The sequence below is a fragment of the Ovis aries genome, chromosome 20 (genome assembly GCF_016772045.2).
Source record: "Ovis aries strain OAR_USU_Benz2616 breed Rambouillet chromosome 20, ARS-UI_Ramb_v3.0, whole genome shotgun sequence".
Taxonomy (NCBI): domain Eukaryota; kingdom Metazoa; phylum Chordata; class Mammalia; order Artiodactyla; family Bovidae; genus Ovis; species Ovis aries.
The window spans coordinates 40,727,866-40,750,752 of record NC_056073.1 but is presented as its reverse complement, the minus strand read 5'-3'; the positions used below and the strand labels follow the sequence as shown (position 1 = coordinate 40,750,752).

The window sequence follows — 22,887 nt, the reverse complement described above, 5'->3', positions numbered from 1 at the left end:
GTGTTTTCCTGCTACCAAAACACTCACCAAAGTGGACAGTGGGCTTCCCTAGTGGCTTAGATGGTAAAGAATCTGCCCATATTGTGGGAGATCCAGGTTCGATCCCTGGGCCAGGAAGATCCCCTGGAGGAGGAAATGGCAACCCACTCCAGTATTCTTGCCTGGAAGATCCCACAGACAGAGGAGCCTCACGGGGCTTCGAAGCCCATGGGGTCGCAAAGAGTTGGACACGACTGAGCCCCAAAACTGCCACCACCCCTGTGTTCCTGCAACTGATTTCTTCTTTTGTTTCCTACTTGGTATTCACGTGTGGCGTCTGGCTGCCAGGCAGACAGTGTGATATCCGTCCCATCCCTGTTCTCATGATTCTACCAAGCCTTTTCCCTGCAGCCCTTCCAGGGCCTGTGTGTGAGTGTGTGTGTGCACAACAGCGGTGCAGTGGGGGTGAGAGTACGTACACACGGAGGTGCCAGCGCACCTCTCGTTCTCGCCCTGATTCCACATGTTCCAGCTTGCATAGGATTTAGTTTAATTTATACCCAGCGGGGGAATCTGCCCGTAAAACACACACACACCTCCATAAGTCTGTTTCCACCGTTCACTGTGTGCCCAGCAGTTTCTGTGTCTTTAGAAAACATGTTGTGTTTCAGATCAGAGGAGGAGAGATGACACCCTGTCGCTGTCCCTTGGAGCACAGAATCCATGCTTCTAGTCACGTTTGCCGTGAAAGGCAGTGCTATATCCTGATGTTCTCATTTCCATTTTCTCAGTGGCTTTATCTTTTAAAATGATAGTGTTGTGTTTTCGGCTCGCGGGTTTCTTTTTGGGAGCGGTGGTGCCTCTAAGCAAGTGTGCACCGAGAGTGGGGTGGAGCAGTTCTCCAGAGGAGATGACTGGGGAGAGGGAATGTCACAGGATTCTTGCAAGGGCAAATAGGGTCAGTTCTCATCTGTGTTTATTTTAACCACTGTCAAGTGTAGAAAGGAATGCATTGGTTTACAGTCACCATGACAACAGAGGCTCCTTCCCGCTCCCTGCCCCTCCACAGGCAATGAACCCATTCATTTATCCAAGTGCCTCAAAATTCCATTATGTGCATTCCATGGGCTGTTAATTCAAGCATTTTGACAGAATGTTATTGTGCATTCTCTAAGAGTATTCAGTAGTGGCTTAATCCTGCTCAGGTCACCAAATACTTGTCTTGAACCACTGTTTCCTCATCTCTCTGGGGGCCATGAGAAGATGGACGGTCAACAATAGAATAGGGCTCCTCGGCTTTCTGTATCTGGGACATTTCTTTGACGTTTTGTGGTCTGTCTTAAATTTTTTCTTTCTGCTCCATGAATAGATTTGGGTTTGTTTTAATAGAAAAATGCTTGATTTAATACCAAGTTAAATCTTTCATTCTGGCTAGTTTATTTTAAATTTCTGGGATGTTAGGTTACATTTGAATGTTAGTCATTGGGTCCTGTCTTGTCTCTCTCTCCCCACCCCCCAACTTTATTGAGATGTAATTGACATGTAACCTTGTGCAGAGTTCAAGGTGTACAGCCTGATTTGGTGTGTGTATATATTATGGAACGATTACCACAGTAAGGTTGGTTAGTGAATTCGTTGCCTCATGCATTTTCATTTTTTAATGCACTTTTATTTTTTAATCTTTCAAATGTGGGATATAATATTAACTATAGTCACCATGGTGCACATTAGATCACCAGAACTTACTCATCTTATAACTGGAAGTTTTTACCTTGGCCATACGCGCACGCGCGCGCGCGCGCGCGCACACACACACACACACACACACACACACACTCGCCAATCTACTCTTGTTTCTCTGAGTTTGGTTTTTTAGATTCCACATGGAAGGATCACACAGTGTTTCTCTTTCTCTGTCTGATTTAGTGTGACACCCTGGGCGACCATCCGTGTTGTCACAAATGGCAGAGCTTCCTTTTTTATGGCTGAATAATATTCCAGTACACGGGTCGCACATGTGTTCTTTATCCATTCGTCCTGTACATAATGCTGCAGTGGACATGGGGTCACAGGAATCTCTTTGTGATAGCGACTTCATTTCCTTTGGGTAAACACCCACACATGGAAGTGCTTGATCACCTAGTAGCTCTGTTCCTTTTTTGAGGAACCTCTGTGGTGTTTTGCAAAGTTAGCTGCACCAATCCACTCTCCCAGTGGCAGTGTGCGAGGGATCTCTTTTCTCCTCAACCTTGCCACAAAGTGTCTTTCTCAGGACGTTTTTCCCTGTCAAGTATTTGTACTTTGTTTTCACAGCCACTTAAAATGAGTTAGGTTCCTGGAAGGATGAGAGCCTGGAGGGCTGAGAGTCTTCACCTGCTGTATCTGTTTCTTTAAGTTTCACAAAGGTCTGCCTTCAGGCTTCGGGACTGTTTAGTTCAGTTCAGTCGCTCAGTTGTGTCTGACTCTTTGCGACCCCATGAATCACAGCATGCCAGGCCTCCCTGTCCATCACCAACTCCCGGAGCCTATTCAAACTCATGTCCATTGAGTCGATGATGCTATCCAACTATCTCATCCTCTCTGGTTCCCTTCTCCTGCCCTCAGTCTTTCCCAGCATCAGGGTCTTTTCCAATGAGTCAGTTCTTCATATCAGGTGGCCAAAGTATTGGAGTTTCAGCTTCAGCATTAGTCCTTCCAGTGAACATTAGGGACTGATTTCCTGTATGATGGACTGGTTGGATCTCCTTGTGGTCCAAAGAACTCTCAAGAGTCTTCTCCAACTCCACAGTTCAAAAGCATCAATTCTTCGGCACTCAGCATGTTTTATGGGTCCAACTCTCACATCCATACATGACTACTGCAAAAACCATAGCTCTTGACTAGATGGACCTTTGTTGGCAAAGTAATGTCTGCTTTTTAATATGCTGTCTAGGTTGGTCATAACTTTCCTTCCAAGGATCAAGTGTCTTTTAATTTCGTGGCTGCAGTTACCATCTGCAGTGATTTTTTGGAGCCCCAAAACATAAAGTGTCACCTTTTCCCTCTCTATCTGGGGCTCTGGGGGGCTCTAAAGGGCCCCCACTCAGCTCTTGGGCCCATGGGAGCCTGGCTGCTCCCCACACCTCTGCTCTCTAACCTGCTGGTTTTATTGTTTCATTGTGGAGCTAATCAGCCCAGAAGCCCAGGGGTGTGAGGTGGTCTTTGTAGTTGTTTGCTTTGAACAGGGAAGTCAGGAAGGAATAAACTGTACCTTTCTTCCTGGAAAGTTGTCTTCTGGTGAGTGATTGGTTCCCGAGTCTGTTTCTGTCCCAGAGGGAAGTGACTGTGGGGCCGGCTGCCTGGTGTGGCCCAGGCCCTGCGGTCAGTTGTCCTGCTCCAGAGGCCTACACTTCAAAGGCAGACGGCAAGGCGTTTGCCAGTTCCCTGGGAATCTAGAACACGGAGGTCTGACTTACCTGGTGGCATCAACAGCGCCAACAGTGCATTCTGTTTCTACCTGTAGAACTACTTCATGTAGCAGTTTCTGTGTTTAAACTTGTGTAACATGAAAAAAGAAAACAATAATTTGTGAGGGGAACCCCTGTGGAAAGACCCTGATGCTGGGAAAGATAGAGGGCAGTAGGAGAAGGGGGTGACAGAGGATGAGATGGTTGGATGGCATCACCAACCCAGTGGACGTGCTGCTACTGCTAAGTCGCTTCAGTCGTGTCCGACTCTGTGCGACTCCAGAGACGGTAGCCACCAGGCTCTCTTGTCCCTGGGATTCTCCAGGCAAAAACACTGGAATGGGCTGCCATTTCCTTCTCCAGTGCATGAAAGTGAAAAGTGAAAGTGAAGTTGCTCAGTCGTGTCCGACTCTTAGCGACGCCATGGACTGCAGCCCACCAGGCTCCTCCGTCCATGGAATTTTCCAGGCAAGAGTACTGGAATGGGGTACCACTGCCCTCTTATTCCTGCTGCTGCTGCTACGTCACTTCAGTAGTGTCCGACTCTGTGCGACCCCATAGACGGCAGCCCATCAGGCTCCACCATCCCTGGGATTCTCCAGGCGAGAACACTAGAGTGGGTTGCCATTTCCTTCTCCAATGGACGTGAGTTTGAGCAGACTCTGGGAGATGGTGAAGAACAGGACGTGCTGAACCAATCACTCACCAGAAGAAGCCTGGCATGCTGCAGTCCATGGGGTCATAGAGGTCAGGTGTGACTGAGTGAACAGCAACAACCCCTGTGAAATTAGATTGCTGTACTCTGCATCTCAGATGAACTAACCCATTTCAGAAAGCAATGGATAAAATCTGGGATATCTGGAATTGTGTGAAATAGACAAAGATGAACCTGGGGAGGAGCACAGATAGGGATTAACTGAGGAAGTGAATTGACCGTCTTTCTGCAACCCAGTGGGTTCCCAGGGTCAGCTGCTGGCTGTCATTGTGACGTTGTTATCACTGGTCTCTGAGGGTATTTTGGAGTTGGAGGGGAAAGGCTGGAAATGTTGTTCTACAGGCTCATTTACAGATTGGTGGAGGTGGGGCCTTGCAGCCCTTCCCAGGGCTGATGGATGGCTGGGAGGGTGGTGTTTGGCATTGTATTGACACAGTGGAAGACCGATGGCTCTTTGATCAAAGAGCGTGTTTAGGCTGGTGGAACTGGAGAGACTCCTTCTGAAGTGATTAGCTCTGCACCTCCTGGCCCCCATGGCCTGCCACCCGCATCTTTATGAACAGGATTCAGGTCCGTCCAGCTCACATCCTTGGCATTTTGCTAAAGCCAGCTATGGGGGTGGGGTGGGGGGAGATGCTTGTGCTTTAGTAGCTTCTGTTTCTTTGAGTCAGTCATCTGGTTGCAGAGACGGGAAGGATGTCGTTGGTTTCCATGATGCCTCGGCACATCACGTGTTCTGACCATTTGGGAAAAAGTGACAGTTTTTCTCTTCTCTACCCCCTCCTTCCTGTCATCCCCACAGCACCCTCCCTTAAACTGTGCCTAGTGTGTGCTCAGTTGCTCAGTTGTGTTCAACTCTTTGCAACTTCATGGAGCCCGCCAGGCTCCTCTGTCCATGGGATTCTTTCTCCAGGCAAGAATACTGGGGTGGGTGGCTGTGCTCTTCTCCAGTGGACCTTCCGAACCCCAGGATCGAACTTGCGTCTCCTGCATTGGCAGGCGGGGTCTTCCACTGAGCCACCAAGGGTGCCTTAAACTGAGCCTTGGGATTCTCCTCTCCAGAGGTGACTCACCCGTGGTGGTGATGCAGCCAGTGAGAAGCAGCAGAAAGGAAGTTCCTTGGCCGAGTGTTTCATCAGTCAGTCACAGAGGTTTACTCGTCTCCTGGCTGCGCAGTGGAGTGGGAGAGAGCGCAGGAAGATGGCAGACCCACTGATGGGAAGCATCACAGACGCTGATCTTCCTGGTGCGGCAGGGCCCGCGGAAGCTAGGTTTGAGTTGAGGGTTAAAGAAGACAATCTCAAGGGTTAGTCACTTTTTCAACTTGTAGCTCATAAATGTTGTTGACAGTTTGTTTTATTTACTATTGGCGGTTTCTGGTTTCTATCTGTTAAATTATTTCTACTCAAGCATACCCCCCACCCTCAATTTTCACAATTAATTAGGATCATGTAGAAACTTTGGATTCTTTCCATTTCTTTCCCTTCTCTCTCTCCTTTCTGTTCACTACCCTTCTCTTTTGTAACACCACATGGAGAAAATGAGTGGAACCTGGCCTCGTGGAGGCCTTGTGACAGCGTCTGGGACAGCAAGCAGGTGTACATGCGGCCTTCCTTGGAGGAGATGAGCTGCACTGCAGGCAGCTGCCCTGTGGCTTCATTGTTTCCTGTTTACAGACAGGAAAATGGGCTCGAGCAGGAAGGATTAATGAAGGGCTTAATTGAACTGGAAGTCTTTCAGTCCTTTGGAGTTGCTGAAGTGATGAAGCATACAGCTTGGGGGTTTATCTTGAGTCCTGCCTAAGGGGTTGGACTTTCCTCTGGTTGTTTCCTGGAGCTCAGTGGGAATCAGAATTTGTCATCGTATTTGAATGTCCCAGATGGAAAGGGGATAACTAGTCATCGACTGCACCCAGTGAAGGAAAGGGCTTGTTAGGATTTCTGTGTACCCCGAATCTCACCTCTTGGGGTTTCTGCTGCTGGTTTTGCTCAAATCCTTAGAAAGCCCTTTGAGCTGCTTTTTTAGCATCTCAGCAAATACAAATGTAACATCTTTGAAAAGGCATGATTAGTCATTCGTCTTATTAACAGCAGGTTGTGTTTGTTAAATGGATATAAGATGACATAGTTGATGACAAGGCTCCTTGTGGGACTGACTTTTCCCCTCTTGGAGAAATTTTGTGATGGAAGTGAGGTCTAGTCAGCAGACACTGTCGCCAGACTCCTGTGAGGGTATGTGTGAGCCACACACATTTATGGTGGGCCTGTGTGTCCTGTAGACTTTTGAGTGCTTGTCATCTGCCACCACCCACAGACGTGACCCTTACCACCTAGCACCCCCTGATTGCAGGTGTAGAGCCAGTGGGTTTCTATCCTGCAGTCAGTCTGGGACTCCCAGGTGGCTGGCAAGGAAGAACTGAGGTTGGCTTTTATTCTGGAAAGGGGCGTCTTAGACCCTCCCCCAGTGGGTTGTTAGGAGTGTGGATGAGAGAGGCTTGTATCTGGGTTGGAAGGTGTGAGTCGGCCTCCATTCCCCCGGCCTGTCTGGCTTGAGAGGTCACTCATCTGATTTGATACAGCAGTGCTGGTGGGAAGTGCTGCTTCCTGAGCTGCCATGGGGCGCTGAACGTTGGTGGAAATTCAGCGTGTGTTCAGGGTATTCTAAGCCTTGTTAGAAGGGACAGTGAGTTCTGTGCCATGGCTCCATCTCAGCGCCTCTGAGTTGATACAGTTTCCTGGGTGGTGGTTTAAGCTTCTGGGCCTCTGTTGTGTCTGCGTGTCCCTCAGACTCTGAGCCTGGGCCGAGTCTGGGATGCTGTCAGCTCCCGTTTCTCACTCCCAGCTCACAAAGCACCAGCACCAGCGCCGGGCCGGGGTGGGGGTGGGGGTGGGGAGGGTAATGGCTCTCGCGTGCGTTAGTGCTGCCAGATTCTTTCACTATGGTCGTGTTTTCTGCGTTTAGGCTGCTGTCATAAATCCAGGACTTCTCTTCCAGACATTCAGAAGGAGAGTGTGTGGGTTATAGTGCGTCGCTTCCTCACGGAACAAACTCTCCTCGGCACTCTGGGTGGCGAAAGCATAAGTGACGCCCGTATTTGGGAAACTACCCATGACTGTGTTTTAGCCTGCTAAATAAATTTCTGTCAGAACCCCAGAACTGTGAGAACCATGATACGTTACTTTAGTTTTGCCTTTTCTTACTTTTCTGAGTGGTAAAAATCACTTTTAGAGCAGGGAACATATTTCAGCCCTAGGTGAAGGACTTTAAGCCCTAGGTGTATATTCAGTATATAAAATGTTGGATTGTGAGTTGCTATGTATTTTCTATATACAAGCAGGGAGCTTGAGTTGTAATTGAGTTGTTGGGTGAAAGGGTATTGCTAACATTGTTCTTCTCTTACTTTCTATAAACAGTGGCTGGTTTTTTTAGCCTGCTGTTAGATTTTAGTGCAGGTACTAAACATTGGTTAATGCCAGGCTTGTCATAAATCTGCGAAAGTCCAAATTCCCTTTTCAGAGTTGAGCCCAGACCTGGTGTCTGAAGACTCTCTACTGCCATCTATTGGTGTGTGTGATTGCTGCATGGGATTTCCAGCGGGCGGGGAAGTTGTCCACAATCCGTTTCTGTTTGCCATCCTTTAAATAAAGCAGATCCCTGTCCAAGAGGCAGAGGATGTGTGAAGTTGAAGGAAGCCTACTCCGTGCTTTCAGGGACTAGTTAGAGCTCTGAGCACTGACTGCTTTTGTGCTCTGGTTTGTTCTGTGCTGATGGAGTTTCTAGTCCCCACCCCCCCCCACCCCCCCATGCAGCTCCATGGAGAATCTTTCTTGTGGGAGGTTTCCTCGGGATTGACTTCCCAGTTACAGTGCTAGGAGTCCGCTGGACTCTGTTGCTTAATGAATGCACTGTGTAGCATGGCAGGATGAATTTCTGAGGGTATTTTTGCTTTCTCTTTCAAAGAAGAAGTAAAACACGATTCCTCCCCTCCCCAGCTGTCGTCTCTGCCAGGACCCAAAGAGTGTTCTGGTCGTTTGCAGCTGGGTATTGAGTAACCTAAAATTGAGAAATTGTTGGGGTTTTGTTGTTGTTGTTGAAATAGTAGTTTTAAAAACAGTTGGCAGTCCCACCTCAAAAAGAGAATAGAAAGGCAGACCTGCGTTTCAGTTGGCTCGTTGCGGCTTTTACAACTGACCATCCTTCAGATGATTCGTTTGCACCCTGTAACTGTAATACAGTAGTGTATTAGGAATTTCTTTGGCCAGATTCTGGCTGGATTAAGACTTTTAACATCCTTGTGTTGGTCTTCTGACTGGTGTTTATCCTTTTCTTACTTTTGCTGTAAAGATACAGTTTTTGCTCAAGACTGCCCTGAATGGGACAGACTGTGGAGAAGAGCATTTGCAGCGCCTGCATCCCGGGTTAGGAGTTAGGTCCCCGAGAAGGCGAGGGTTACACCGCCTGAGGGTGGTGAGACCGGCTTTCCATTGGTGGTAAAGTGTAACACGTGTGACATTTGTGACTGACAGAACAAAAGGTCTTCGTTGCCGCTTTAATTGTTGATTAATGTTGATCCCTCTCAAATTTGACATGGTTGCTTTCGAGAGCACAAAAGAAGTCAGTGTCAAATATTTTCTTGATCATGACAGTCAGGATTTCCAGGCAGCCTTGGTTCTTTGACATTTGAGGATGCCGCATCAGACTTAAAAAAAAACCCCAAACCCGTAATTGCATCATTTTATTAATGGGCTCAAATGTGGGCCTGCATATTACTTTTCATACCATCTGTGTGGGCTCCCAGCCTGAGATTCATGTGCCCAAGTAATGTTTTACTTAGGAAGACGCTGTATCTTGTAATTAGTTATTCTCCTTTCCCTTTTCTGACCCTTTCCGCCTGAACTAAAGAGAACGGAGGCTCACTTTTCTCGCTGATGCCTGCTTTTTGAGAGGGTGCAGTGTTTGTGAGCATCTGGAGTGTCCGCCTACGTGGCAGTGGTTTGGGTTTGCAGTGCGTGCCTTCTCCTTGGTCTGGCCTTTGGGTAGAGGTGATGAATATACTCATGAGTAGTTAGGTTAGCCTTCCTGAGGGTGTCTCAGGGTTCTGAAGGAAGTTCATGTGTTTTCCTGAATGAGTGATTTACTCCTAATTGGGAGGACTGGGTCTTAGGAAAGCAGAGTGTAGATAGTATTGTTGTTACTAGTTCAAGGGAACTATGGAACAACTTTTGGCATTGTGCTATCTTTTTTCCCCATGTGGGGAGTGGGGTGAACATCTATATTTAAAATTTTATATTCCTTTCTAAAGTGCAAGCCAGTATATACATCTCAAGATCTGAAAGTTACCATGTTTGCTGTTTTGCCTGACAACCTAGTTAGGAAGTAGATGCTAACAGTCTTTAGCAGCACAGGCATTTTTGGAAATGTAGGTTTGTGTTTCCCACTTGGCACAGGCAGAAGATCAGAACTTGTCACCTAGGAGTATGAAATCATAGATGCAAGAGAATTTATTACAGGAATTACTATATTCACGTTTTAGAGGTGAGGTCAGAGGAGACTGGAGCTAGAAAGACCCTTAGTTGGCTCCTTTTCCTACGAGGTCTGTCCTCCCCCTCCGCTGCCCCGCTTTCCCCAGCAAGGAAATAGAGGCTTATTTCGCCCAGGGTCGCAAGTTGACCCGAACCAAAGCAGCCCAGGTTTTCTGATACCACGGTTCTTTCTCTTGGACCACTCTGACCAAGCAGACCTTTTAAAGATTCATCTCGAAGGAGATTCAACCAAAAACAAGTTTCTTTAGGTAAATCAGGTTCATAGCAAATTTTTACTCTAAATAGCTGCTTGTGTAATTTAATTAAGACAAGTGCTGCAAATATTTAACATCCTGTGGTTTTTAGTGTAAACAAACGATTTCATCTGTTTCTCTGTGAAGTAGGGCCCCTGAAACCAGTATAACACGATCTCCAGAAGTACCAGAAAGCAGGCATTCCAGGTAGCAAACCTCTGGGAGCCACCGACCTCCCTTGACCTCCCTTTCTCCCTTTTGGTAGCTGAGACAGAGCACACCCCAGTTGGTGAGACAAGCCCCCATTGTAAGTGTGGGGCTGGGTATGTGAGCACAGGGGGATGGAGCCGGGGGTTTTTGTCTCTGTGTTTTCTCTGACTTGGTCTGTGCTAGCCTCTGGGTTCACTTGAGGATGTGTTTATTTTCTCTTTACTATACAGGATGTTTACAGCCATCCTGTGTGGTGTGCCCACAACTGCACTCGCATTTGAATTTGGTGGGCAGCCTGCCCTGGGCAAGGGGATATCCCCTGCCCGACCCCCCACAGTCTCCACCACACATACACACTTGGCCAGACACACCCACCCTTGTTTCTTTGACTGGCTGCCAGGTCTGTAGTGTGCGTGTGTGCGTGTGTGTGTGTCTGGGGGTAGAATAGAGTGGGTACTTATTTTGGGGATAGAAACACGGGAATTTTTTTTTGTTTGTTTTGAATAGGCCTTTCAGCAAGTTGGCAAGGCTTCAGGACCAGCTCCCACACTGCCACAAAGAGCCCGGCTATGCTGGTCACTCCGCATTTGCCAGACATAGCATGGCGTCTTTTTTGAATGAACGCACAGCCTCCCCTCCCACCCAGGCCTGGCTCTTTGTTTAGAATTGGGATGTAATCTAAATAATTGGATTTACCAGCTTACATTTTTAATATTGGAAAATTAAGTTAATACGACAGTCTCTGGCATACATGGCCCTCTGCGAGGGCAGGCTGGGCATTGCTCTAGACCTAGTGCCCCCTGCTCTCGGCCTTGTCCAGCTGAGTCGTGCGCATACCCGCATCCTCCTTGGGTTTGTAAACCATCAGAAATCCTGGACAGAAACGGAATTTAATTAACCTAGAAATTGCTGGTGTGCCATATTTAGGGCTGCCCTAGAGATTGAGTGCAGATAGCAATAAGCTGGTTAACTCTATGCTGCGGATAACCCCAGAGGAGACTTGGAGATGATGCGTCCCCATTCCTTACCCCCCGCCTTCCCGGGAGCCACTGATGGCAGGCTGCCCTGGAACCTTCTCAGTGCAGGATTTGGGAGGGGGCAGAAGGAGACACCGGCAGAGTGTTACAAAACAAAACAATGTTTGGCCCAGGACTTTGGCAGCTATCAGTGGGTTTTCTTTATAAGCTTCGCCTTGCAATTTATTTGAGAACTTTGAAAATAATGATAGTGTTTATTTTGGTCTGCTGCTTTATTCCCATAAAGGTGCTCTACTTTTTTTCACCTAAGTATGAAATCTATTTGTTGATTTATTTGGGTCAATTTATTTTAAGTGACCAAGCAAAACATTCTTTGGGCTGTTGACCCCCATGCCAACTAATCCCACATCAGAGAAGGATTCTTCTGTGTCCCTTGGGGCATGGAAGAGAAAAGAGAAAGAAGATGGACCCTCTACTCCCTCCCGCAGCTCATCAGAAAGTACACACAGCCTGTGATGAGTAGTGGTGGTCCCGTGTGCAGGGGTATGTAGCAGGGCCTTCCGCCTGGGCCAGCAGATTGTGGCCTGAGGCCAGCTGTGCTCTGTGTGGATGCGTGCAGTGCAGCGGCACGCCTTGGGGCGGGATGGCACCTTGGGGCGGGATGGCACAAGTTGACAGACAGGACCTGGTCTTCATCTGCTTTTGTAGACGATGCTCCTAATGGGCAAGTTGCTGCATAAGTTCTTAGTAAGCAGTGGCAGTGGTTGTGATCAAAACTGACTGCTTCAGCAGATCCTTATGAAACTGGAATAGCGAGACTGAATTCCAGTGGACTTTGGTGGCTTCCCTGATAGCTCAGTTGGTAGAGAATCCGCGCAGGAGACCTGGGTTTGATCCCTGGGTTGGGAAGATCCTCTGGAGAAGGGAAAGGCTACCCACTCCAGTATTCTGACATGGAGAATTCCATGGACTGTATAGTCCATGGGGTCGCAAATAGTCGGACAAGACTGAGTGACTTTCATTTTGGTAGCTGTATCCTGGGATGGCCAATAACTTTACTGGGGGCAGCACCACAGGCGTCTCCTGTAGCTCTTGGGTTTGTTTCACATCCATCCAGCTATCTCCCCGCCCCTCTGGACTGCCCTGCAGTCTGATGCTCTGATCAGAAATGAGTGTAATTCCTGGAGAATGAATGATGAGTTGAGCCTCGCGGTGTTCCTCCCCTCCCTCTCAGCACCTTCGGAAAGCTTGCCCTCAACACACAGCATCCCATACGTGCAGAAAAGGCGATAAGGGGGCGACTGTAGGCATGCCCGCTCTGTAGGCCCTCGAAGGGCAGAGGGATGAGCGATTGGCCGTGAGGGGCACGGCATTGGAGAGTGGCTCAGTCTCTCTGAGGAGGTGACTTTTGAACAGAGACGTGGGAAACGTGACTTGGTAAAACGCAGCAGACGGGAATGTTCCCCTCGCTAGATTATGGGAAGAAACCAGCCCTGGTGAGATAAAAGGGAAGAACATTCCAGTTGGAGGGAGCAAGGGCCCTTGGGAACCTGGGAGGTTTATTTCTGCATGGAGCTACACTCTGGGGGATCAGATCAGTAAAGCGACTTTCACTTTAACACATTTTCCCCCCTCCCTTTTGGGGCATGTTTGTTTAAATGGGATTCTTAGCAGCAGGGCTGAACTTTGTCATGACTGGGTTGCCATGGGGGCTTCTGTACCCAGGAGCTTCTAGAGAAGGGACACCCCAGATGGCCTTAACCTTGACAGGGGTTCAGATAGCAAGCTCTGTGTTTTCTGAGCTTGCTGTCTGAGTTGTTTAGTCCTTTATTTGACTTACCCACATTTATGCCATGAAGGTGAGGAACAGCGATGATTTGATCCAAAACCACGTCTGTACCCTCACCCTCACTGCCTGTTGACTCTGGATTTTAACACACTGTAAATAAGAGGTTACCCTCAATGTGTTTATCCGTATATGCATGTATCTACACGTTTCTTCCTCAGTTGCTTTGGCTTGCTGGCAGGTTTGGTTTAGTTGGTTTCGTTGACCTTCCTGGTGCAGAGGACTTTTCTGTAAGGAAAATTTCTTCCTTGATGAGTTAATAAAATAACACAGAAGTGAGTCTTGCTCCACTTGACACGCCTGTGGTTTCTGTGGGGGACAGACGCCCTCTGTATTTTCGGCGTTCTGGCTCTTCGTGCATTATCAGTGGGCAGTAAGGACCATCCTGGCTAAACTTCAGCCTGAAAGCCTCTGGCGGTCCCACATTCTGCTGTTTTCTTCCCTGTGGCTCCAGGAACCCTGTTCTGTCTCCAACCCCACCCCCTGGATAGCTCTGTATTCCCTTAGTTCAACCAATAATTATTTTTTGGGGGCTGCACTGGGTCTTCGTTGCTGTGTGCAGGCTTTCTTTAGTTGCAGCAAGTGGGGCTACCCTCTAGTTGGGGTACACAGGCTTCTCACTGTGGTTTCTCTTGTTCTGGAGCATGGGCCCTAGGCACAGAGGCTCTGGTTGGTAGTTGCGTGTCACGGGCTGGGTTGCCCCACTGCATGTGAATCTTCCCAGACCAGGGATCGGACCTGTGTCCCCTGCACTGGCAGGACTCTCAACCACTGGGCCAGCAGGGACAGCCTAACCTACATTTTCATTTTTATGTGTTTTCACCTTAGTAATGAAATGGAAGGTGTTCTTGGTCAAAATGTCACCTGGTGGAGGGGTGAGTGGGTGCCACCTTGCGGTTATGCCCAGCCGCTGAGTGCTGGCCCTCCTGGAGCTCCACCGCCCTTGGTGGGGGTCTCATCCTGCCTGCCCTCTCCTGCAGCCCAGCCTCCTCCTTTGCACAACACCTCTGGAGGCAGATAATGTCATTCTTCAGCACATCTGCACTTCCCCACCCCGCTTTCTGTGCTGATTTAGTAACATCCACTCATTTCCTTGTATCAGACTTTCTGGAATGAATCGCCTGTCCTGCAGACGTGGCCACGTGGCTAAGAGCACCTCCTCCATGGTTTCCCTGAGTTGTGTCATTCAAACTCTCTTGTCCCGTGGAGGCTGCAAAACAAAGTCACACCTCTGTTAATCCCCCGGGACTCTGTACACAAAGCCAGACCACAGATCTGCCCTTTCTGGGAAGCACAGATTCTTCTGGTCTCTTTAAACAAGATATTGGTTTGTCTGGTTCTTCAGTTCCTGTTTTCATCTGGGTCTCACAAATGCTTAATCACTTGGGAGCTTGGCTTATTCCTCTGAGGAGTAATTTATTTTACTGCCGTTTTTTAATCTCTCATGCCCTTATTTTTCGTAGCCTCCCTGAGAAAGTCATCAGGCAAGCAGTGCCTTTACTTGAACAGCAGCCGGCGCGTTTGTCTGTGAGGCTCTGAAACTGTAGCATGTTCTGCTGTGTCCCGCTCTGCCATCTCTGTTTCGTGTTTGTTTTTCATTCAGGCTGGGCCAACTTCTCATGATAATGTGTGATATTTGTCGTTGCTGACTTTTGTAAAAGCAACAAACACTGAACATCCTGTTCATGCACGGGCGGTATTTCTGTAAAGCCCCTTTAATCTGCCGAGCGTGAGCTGTGTCCATTTAAATAAAGATGTACACATCATAAAGTGGTCAATTAAAACCCCTTTCAGCAGGAAAGCATGGTGGGGGTTTTCTTTTCACGTGATGGGAAGGTTGGCGGAGAGGAGGAGCTTGTCTGAAGAGGAGCTAGTCATCTTGGGCTCAGTTCTGCCGAGGGTGCCAGGACCTGGAGAGCGTGTGGCTTGTTGGACCACTGTCTAGTTTCCTGTGTGCTCTCCTTTCTCCAAAGTGATGCTGCCGAGGGCACAGGCTGTGTGCTGCCTGGTGCCAGGGAGTTGAATACAGCAACTGAGTGAGCGGCGAGCACATTTAGGTGGTTGAGCAGAGTGATGTCTGTCGAATAGATCTGGGCTTGAAGTTTGTGTCTTTCATTTTTCCTCTAGAGTAATTATCTCATAAAAACATCCATTTGTAAAAGACAGAGAATCTAAAGTGATCTCAGTTTGAGAAACACAGCTCTTCTCTGATTTTGAAGCGAACTCTAGACATAGTATCATTTTATTTATAAATACTGATATTTCCTTTTGCGTTTCTAAAAGACAGGGTTTCCCCATTTCCACATAACTACATTATACTAGGAACAACCCCCCCCCCCCACACACACACACAGTTCCTTTATTTTGTCACATATCCAACCCACCCGCAACCTCCACCCCCAAAAGAAACAGCTCTTAAGTCTCTGAATCAGTCACCCCTTCCCCCTAGCTGATCCTTCTGGAAGGTCAGTCCCTTGGCTTGGTAGGCAAAAGCTAATATGCAATTTATGATAAAGGTCAAACCAGTTATACAGAGGGTAAAAGTCCTCAGGTGGAGAAAGAAAAATTAACTTTAGGAAAGAAGTAAAGAAACCTTTGCAAGGTTCACTAGGATTCAAGTTAATAGATTGTCTGGCATGTAAGGGGCTAACAGTGGCGGTAATTATCAGAGAACCCACCTGTCAGTGCAGGAGAATAAGAGATGTGGGTTCGATCCCTGAGTTAGGAAGATCCCCTGGAAAGGGCATGACAACTCACTCCAGTATTCTTCCCTGCCATGGAGAAGCCCATGGACTGAGGAGCCTAGTGGGCTACAGTCCACAGGATCGCAAAGAGTCAGACATGACTGAAGTGACTTAGCAACACGCATGCATGCTGACTCATAAAATTGTGTAAATGTACAAGATCGAAGCTGTGATTTGTAGACACCAAGTGGATAAATTAGGAAGTTGATGTCTATGTAGGATGGTAATAGGGAAGAGGCCTGAAGGTAGGTTAGTTAAAGCCAGTTTTTTTAATCCCTCAGGATTTTAGGCTTTCTGTGCAGGCAGAAGGTAACCCATGATTTGGCCATGAATGATGGGTTTTGAATAGACTAGGAAAGTAGATCTCCCCCACCCCCGCCTGTATTATAAGCTTTAATTGGTGTAGGGAATTCATGTGGCTGGATTGGAGTCACGAAAGCCTAGAGGTTAGGGTGTAAGACCAGGTGGGTGACAGACCAAGGTGGGTGGAGTGTCCTTACACAGTATGAAGGGGGTCATGCATGTGTTTGTGACAGTATCCTGTGAGTTCAGACTGTTAAGTAAATGTGGCAGGTGGTATACAGAAAGCCGTTAATCCCATATCGTCTAATACGGCATGCTGGTTTTGAAATACCCAGGCACACACATGGTTTGCACAGGCATGAGCTTGTGTGCACACATACACACATGATCATGGTGTATATTATATGTCAGTTTAGAAAACGCAGCCTTTTAAGCAAATTTATTGCCCTTTAAAGCAAGCTTGTGGTTTATTAGAGTGTGTGAGATATACAGAACCTTAATTAGAAACAAAGAATTTGCTTGAAACAGAGTCTTTCTTCCCTTTGTGTCATGATTTTATTGCTGCACGTAGATCTATATCTTCTGATCTCCGCTTAATTTCTTTTTAATTTTCTCTTGCTCTTCCAGGCCCAGGCTGCAAGCACAAAGGAAGTTTGCTCAATCCCAGCCGAATAGTCCCAGCACAACTCCAGTCAAGATAGTGGAGCCATTGCTACCCCCTCCAGCTACTCAAATTTCTGACCTCTCTAAAAGGAAGCCTAAGACAGAAGATTTTCTTACCTTTCTCTGCCTTCGAGGTAAGACTCTGTTGCCAGTGTGAGGGGGGCGGCCTGGTTGAAATAAAAGGGACCAGGTGTCACCCCGGGTGTCGGCGTTGACTTTGGTCTCTCTGCTGCACACCTGCGGCTCCCCAGCCTGGTTGACCTGTGAAAGGAGGGGCTCCACCAAGAAGGTACTTGAGTCTTCTTTCTGTTTTCCTCTGGTTCTTTGTTGTTGTTGTTACTGTATTTATTTATTTGGCTGCACTGGGCCTTAGCTGTAGCATATGAGATCTCCTTTCCTGATCAGGGATTGAAGCCAGGCTCCCAGCCCTGGGAGTGTGGGGACTCGGCCACTGGACCGCCAGGGAAGTCCCTCCTCTGATGCTTGAATCGCCTTTTTTTGGCCTCTTAGCACACACTGTCGTTGTGTGTAGGTTCACGTTTTTATAATTGACTTCTCCCTGACATCCGGTTAGCACCTCTGTCACCTCACCATCACACACATGCTTTTGCTAACTCGGCTTTCTGTTTTGTAATTTTCATTATTATTATTATTATTATTATTATTGGTGGGCTGATTGTGGATGGGTGTGAAGTCCCTTTTCCTTTTGTGTCCTGAGGTCTGGGAGTAAGCCACGCTATGGTGGGAGGGCTTACTTCCGCGCGCGCTGGTGCGCCTCCCCCCGCCCCCTCCCCCTCCCCCACCCCCAGCAACGCCCCCCATCACACACACTCACTCCTTGGGGAGAAACAGCAGTAGAACCTTCTAAGCGTAGGTAAGAGTGGAAATACATAGGAATGGGACTGATGAACAGGAGAGCATGGTGACGCAGTTTTGTAATGAAGGATGAGTTTGGGTTTACATGGCCTCGTTTTGGGAACGTGTTTACTCCGGGAACGCAGAGAGGAGAACACAGGGAGGAAAAGGAGGTTGCGGAGTCTCCATTTTGGGCAAGAGTATCATAGGCGGGGATTCTTCTCTTAATCCTGCTGGGGGCAGTCTGTCAGTCTGTCCTTTGATGGTGCTCAGGTTGGTCACTGATTGCGGGGGAGTCTGTCAGGCTTTTTCACTGTAAGTGGACCCTTGGCAGCCTTTGCAATTTATATGTATTTCATTGGGAGACTCTTTGAAACTCTCTCTTTCATTTCTCAACAGACTTGATATACTCATTTTTTGGTGTCTGTGTGGACTCGTTTCCTGTTTTGTTTAGAAGGTTGTAATCTGTTACTCTCCTTTATTTTGATGTTTGGGTTTCCCAGATCCCGTCGGTGGAGCCCCTGCACGCTGGCACCCTTGACCTTTGATGTTTCCCTGAGATCCTCCCATCCTGGCCCCCTGGCACAGCAGAGGTCCCCGGGCTCATCTCACACATCCCCTCCCTCAGGCTTGCCTGGGCCATTGCTCCAAGGAGCCCTGTTTACTCTAAGGAACATCTGCTCTCCTGAAGTTGGGATCTGGGCCTGAGGTGTGCTCACAGCTATTGGAGGGAAATGCATTGTGTGTGTTTGTGTGTGCTTCCCTGGTGGCTCAGCTGGTAAAGAATCCACCTGCAATGTAGGAGACCCCGGTTCAATTCCTGGGTTGGGAAGATCCGCTGGAGACGGGATAGGCTACCTACCCCCTCCAATATTCTTGGGCTTCCCTTGTGGCTCAGCTGGTAAAGAATCTGCTTGCAATGTGGGAGACCTGGGTTGGGAAGATCCCCTGGAGGAGGGCCTGGCAACCCATTCAGTATTCTGGCCTGGAGAATCCCCATGGACAGAGGAGCCTGGCGGGCCGCAGTCCAGGGGGTTGCAAAAAGTCGGACACAGCTGAGTGACTAAGTACTCATGCATGTGTGCAAGGGTGTGTATGTGCACATGTACACATGTGCTTGTTGAGTATATATATTTGTGTCTCTAGATCTGTTAAAATCCACGAGTGAGCACCAGTACCTCTGGTTTTAGTTTAGAACCAAAGGGTTCACTCTGGTTTTCTTTTTTCCATATTAAACTTGGATTAAGCTGGCTCCTGTTACATCTACAAATTACTTATCGACCCATTTTTTTCCAGAGTGTCCCGTGCCCATCTCTGCCGCCATCCTCCCCATGGAGTTCACTTAGCTCCGACCCCATGAGTGTACTGCCCATGTGTGAACACGTCTTTACCCTGTTGGGGCTCTCACAACCCACACCAGCTTCTCTGGTTGTCCTTCACCCCCACCGCATCCCACTCAGTTAGCTTTCGGACTGAATTGTTGGCCAAGGGAAGATAAAGGGCTGCGGTTTTTGTTTGACTTTACAGGCTATTGATAGTCCTGGAGACTCTCAGGACATACAGGAGGAGGGTAATCGTGTTCCGGTGTGGACCACTTGGCCCTCACGAAGGGGAGGGGGGGTGGCGGGGCCTCCTGCCAGCATCTCCCTTGGGTTTGATGTGGCTGCTTGCAGATGGAACCTAGTGATCCTGAGTGTTGAGAGTGGATGGTGTGAAAGCCCAGCAGGAAAGAGGTGCAGGATTGGCTGTGAAGGGTGAAAGGAAGAGAAGAGGCGAGGGTGACGGGCAGGTGGTGAGGCTGCTGTGGGGTGGTGTCATTGGTGATGGAGGGTGAGTGGGACCAGGAGGGTGCTTAGAAGGAGGAGTTTGAGCTGAGGGGATCTTTGAGGGGTCAGCAGTGCCTTTAGCAACTGGGTGACTCAGGTCACTAATCAAAGCTCTGCATCAGTAGAACTCTTCTGCTGTGTCTCTAATGCCACTGGAGCCAGATCTGCCCTGGAGCCATGCCTGCACTCTTTACTTTCCTACAGGAAGATTCACTGATCGTGCTCTATTCAGTTCAGTTCAGCTGTTCAGTCCTGTCCAACTCTCTGCGACCCCATGGACTGCAGTACGCCAGGCCTCCCTGTCCATCACCAGCTCCTGGAGCCTACTAAAGTCATGTCCATTGAGTCGGTGATGCCATCCAGCCATCTCATCCTCTGTCGTCCCCTTCAGTCTTTCCCAGCATCAGGGTCTTTGCCAGTGAGTCAGTTCTTCGCATCATGTGGCCAAAGTATTGGAGTTTCAGCTTCAACATCAGTCCTTGCTCTATTAGGATGTCAGAAAACTGCTCTGCCGATTATGGGTTTTAGTTCTGAACATTTCTACCTGTGGAGTGAGTGTGACTTGTTTTTGGAGAGGAATTTGTGTGTGCAACGAGCACCTGTTTATGCACAATTTTGTAAAATCGTATTTTCTGTGCTTTTGGCGATTGGGGGAGGACCTTGCTCGGAGAGGCATGCTTATTATTCAGGTACTTGGCATCTAGGGAAAACATCACATCTGGGGTCTTTGGCATTGACAGACTCTAGATGTAGGAGAATCCTATCTTTTCATAGAGTTTACTTCTTTCACTTGTCAGATGGAACAAACATTTCAGGAAATGAAACCTAAGATGTTTTTAAAAATAATTTTGGAAAAATGCTCTGAGGCTGGAAAAATATTCCTACATTGATGAGCCAGACAATAAAACAGGTTTTGTTGTTTGTTTTTAATTGATACACAGTAAGGTTCTGACACAGAATGTTGTACTCTCTTACTCTTCCTCCTGAACTTTTTAGATTTAAGGTATTTTATTGTAAAAGCCTTGAATTTGTGAGGTCAAGTGTGTTTATCTGATACGGCTTTCCTTAAAGCCTCAAACGATAGGTGACACACCGAGTACCTCGTGTTCCTGGAAATGTGGTGCGTTCGGTGGTATTAGCCAGCGTATTTTAATATGGAATTGTTTGAGCCAATTAAAACTTGCATTTTGAAGTGAACAAGGGTCACATAGACAATGTCTGTTGTGGCACTTCAGTAATTTCCTTTCAGGTTCAAATGCAAAGTCAAGTGTTAAACTTTTTTTAGTCATAAAACGATTTCATGTTCCACTAGGGAAGATCAGTGGAAAAGAGGGAGAAATAGGCCAAAAATCAAAAAATCAAAATACCCTTCCCTCCAGTCTCCTAGAGCCAGGCACTGTTTACCACCTCCTCAGTGAAAATGCTGCTGAGCCTTCTATGCGCACATAAGCCCCACAGCCCAGATGGAGCTGCATTTTCTTCTGGCACTCTGGTTTCTGTTTCAGTATCACATAAATGCCCATTCCGTCGTGTGGGCGGCCCATCATTTATCTGATCCTCGACTTACATGTAGATGTGTTTCTAACTTGTAGATATCAACTGCTGGTGACACTTGAATTTGATGAACTTTTTTTTATACCTGCAATCTAATTCTGTTACTGCTTTTCTGGCTGGAGTTCCAAGCCAGACAGAGCTTGTCTGAGCCCCAGACTTCACGTTCAGCCTCAAGAACCGAGCCGCTCCATCACCCTTGGGTGGAAGCAAGCACAGATCCAGTAAAAGCTCAGTATTGACAGGAGAGAAAGCCCGGCTGCAAAAATCATGCCGGAACCGGAGACCTGGAAGCGATGTTTGTTGCCAGGGATTGCACATCATCCTTTTCTCTGGTCTTTAGTTATCCAGAACAGCTTCAGTGCTGATTTGAAATATGGAAGAGAATGGATCTTGGGATGGAGAGAAAGCTGGCTCATGGAGTTCTTTAAGTCTCGGTGTTAATTACCCATCAGTGACCCCCAGCAAACCCAAGACCCCCCCTTCTTCCCACAGCTTCACTGAAAACGGGTGAGGAAAAAACTGTGCCATTAATAATTCTGACTGAGAAGAGTGTGTACATGTCAACACACCAGCCAGTTGTTCAGAGATAAGCTTTAGAGATTTAAAAAAAAATCTGTCTTAAGGCAGGTAGGGACCTTTCAGCTGAGTTTGGTAGGACTCTCTTCTTTACTGCTAACCTGGTCCCCTGAAACTTCCAAAGAATAAGCAAGCGTGATGGTGCCAGCCAGCCGGTGTGTTTGCTTGCTTTGTCTTTATTTTTAAATGGCTGCTTTGGAGAGGGTCTGCCTGGGTCCAGCCAGAGGCATAATTAGTCTTTTTCTTGGGGTGTAGATCTGCAGAGAAGGGGGGTTGTACCATCACTGCATTTTTTGTCATTGTTGTTCTTAATGAGTTCTGTCATCTTCTCTTTGTTCTATGACTATTTGCAGATTTGAAAATCGAACAGTGGAGCAGCAGCAGGCTAAATGAGTCTCTTATTTGTATTTTTCTCTTTTGGGGGCAGTGCAAATAAAGAGGATCCCTGAAAATACACACCTACATGCTTGCTTCTTCTGACCCTGGGCATCACAGGCCAGCCTCACAGGGAAGAAGAGAGCTATTTTCCAGGAGGAGTTAGTAGGGAAGACCCCCCCCCACCCCCCGCCCCCTCCCGCAGCCCTGGTGAAGCAATCCTTTCTGTTTGGGGACCACTTGCCTTTTGTTTCCCAAGTCCTAGAGAATCTTCAGCTATCACTTGTCATTCAGTTGCTAATTAACTCGGCCTCTATTGAACTGTTTTTCAGTGCCAGAAACTAGAAAACAGAGATTACAACAGGAAAGCGTGATGGGGGCAGTGGACTGGCCCGGCATGCAGGTGTCAGAGTGGCTGTGCCGGGCAGAGAGGGCACAGGTGGAGAGGAGGGAAGGGCACCCTGCGCAGGCTCTAGCGGGGAGCTGGCCTTACAGACAGAGAAAGGTCTGCAGAAGCCCCTCCCAAGGCTGGGCGGGTGACTTCGTGGCTTGGAGAGCTAGCCCCTCGTTAAAGCAGGGAGTCTGATGTGTTAGGTGCTGTGGGCCCAGGCTGACGGGGAGGCCTCACGGGTCTAGACCTTTGTTGAATAAGCTGATCGTGGCAGCACTGGAAAAATGGATCAAGGTAACCGAAGCCTAAGCAGTGGGCTGTTGCAGGAAGACAGGCAGGAGGCCGATGGATGCTCGTGGATCCTGGGCAGGTGACTTAAAGCTTTCGGCCTCGGTGTCCTCTTTTGTAAAATGGATGTGCAGTCAGCATGTGGTTGCTGTGGAGTTAGACTAAATTGCGGGTGCAAAGCGGGCCAGATGGGGCCTGTGGTACCATCCAGCCCCTTGGTGTTCCCTGGTAAATCTAGGAGATGAACAGGGAAGGGGAACAGGTTCCTCCAAGTGACACGGAGGAGGGACAGTTTAAAAGACCAGCCAAGGAGAATGCAGGTACCAGAAGAGACAGGCCACCCGTGGAACTTTCTAAAGACAG

The 22,887-nt window shown here is 48.1% G+C and overlaps 1 protein-coding gene across 11 annotated transcripts in view; it reads left to right on the top strand.

Annotated features, from left to right (window-relative positions):
• The window catches only part of JARID2 (jumonji and AT-rich interaction domain containing 2), a 230,643-nt gene that overhangs the window by 156,843 nt on the left and 50,913 nt on the right, over positions 1-22,887 (top strand). For 10 of the 11 annotated variants that reach the window (XM_042236974.2, XM_027959027.3, XM_060403774.1 and 7 more), the window contains one exon: positions 16,624-16,793. In XM_042236974.2, the coding sequence (XP_042092908.1) occupies positions 16,624-16,793 (170 nt within the window). Of the gene's footprint in view, positions 1-5,304; positions 5,447-16,623; positions 16,794-22,887 lie in introns of those variants that run through there. The other variant, XM_042236976.1, reaches the window with a different exon arrangement.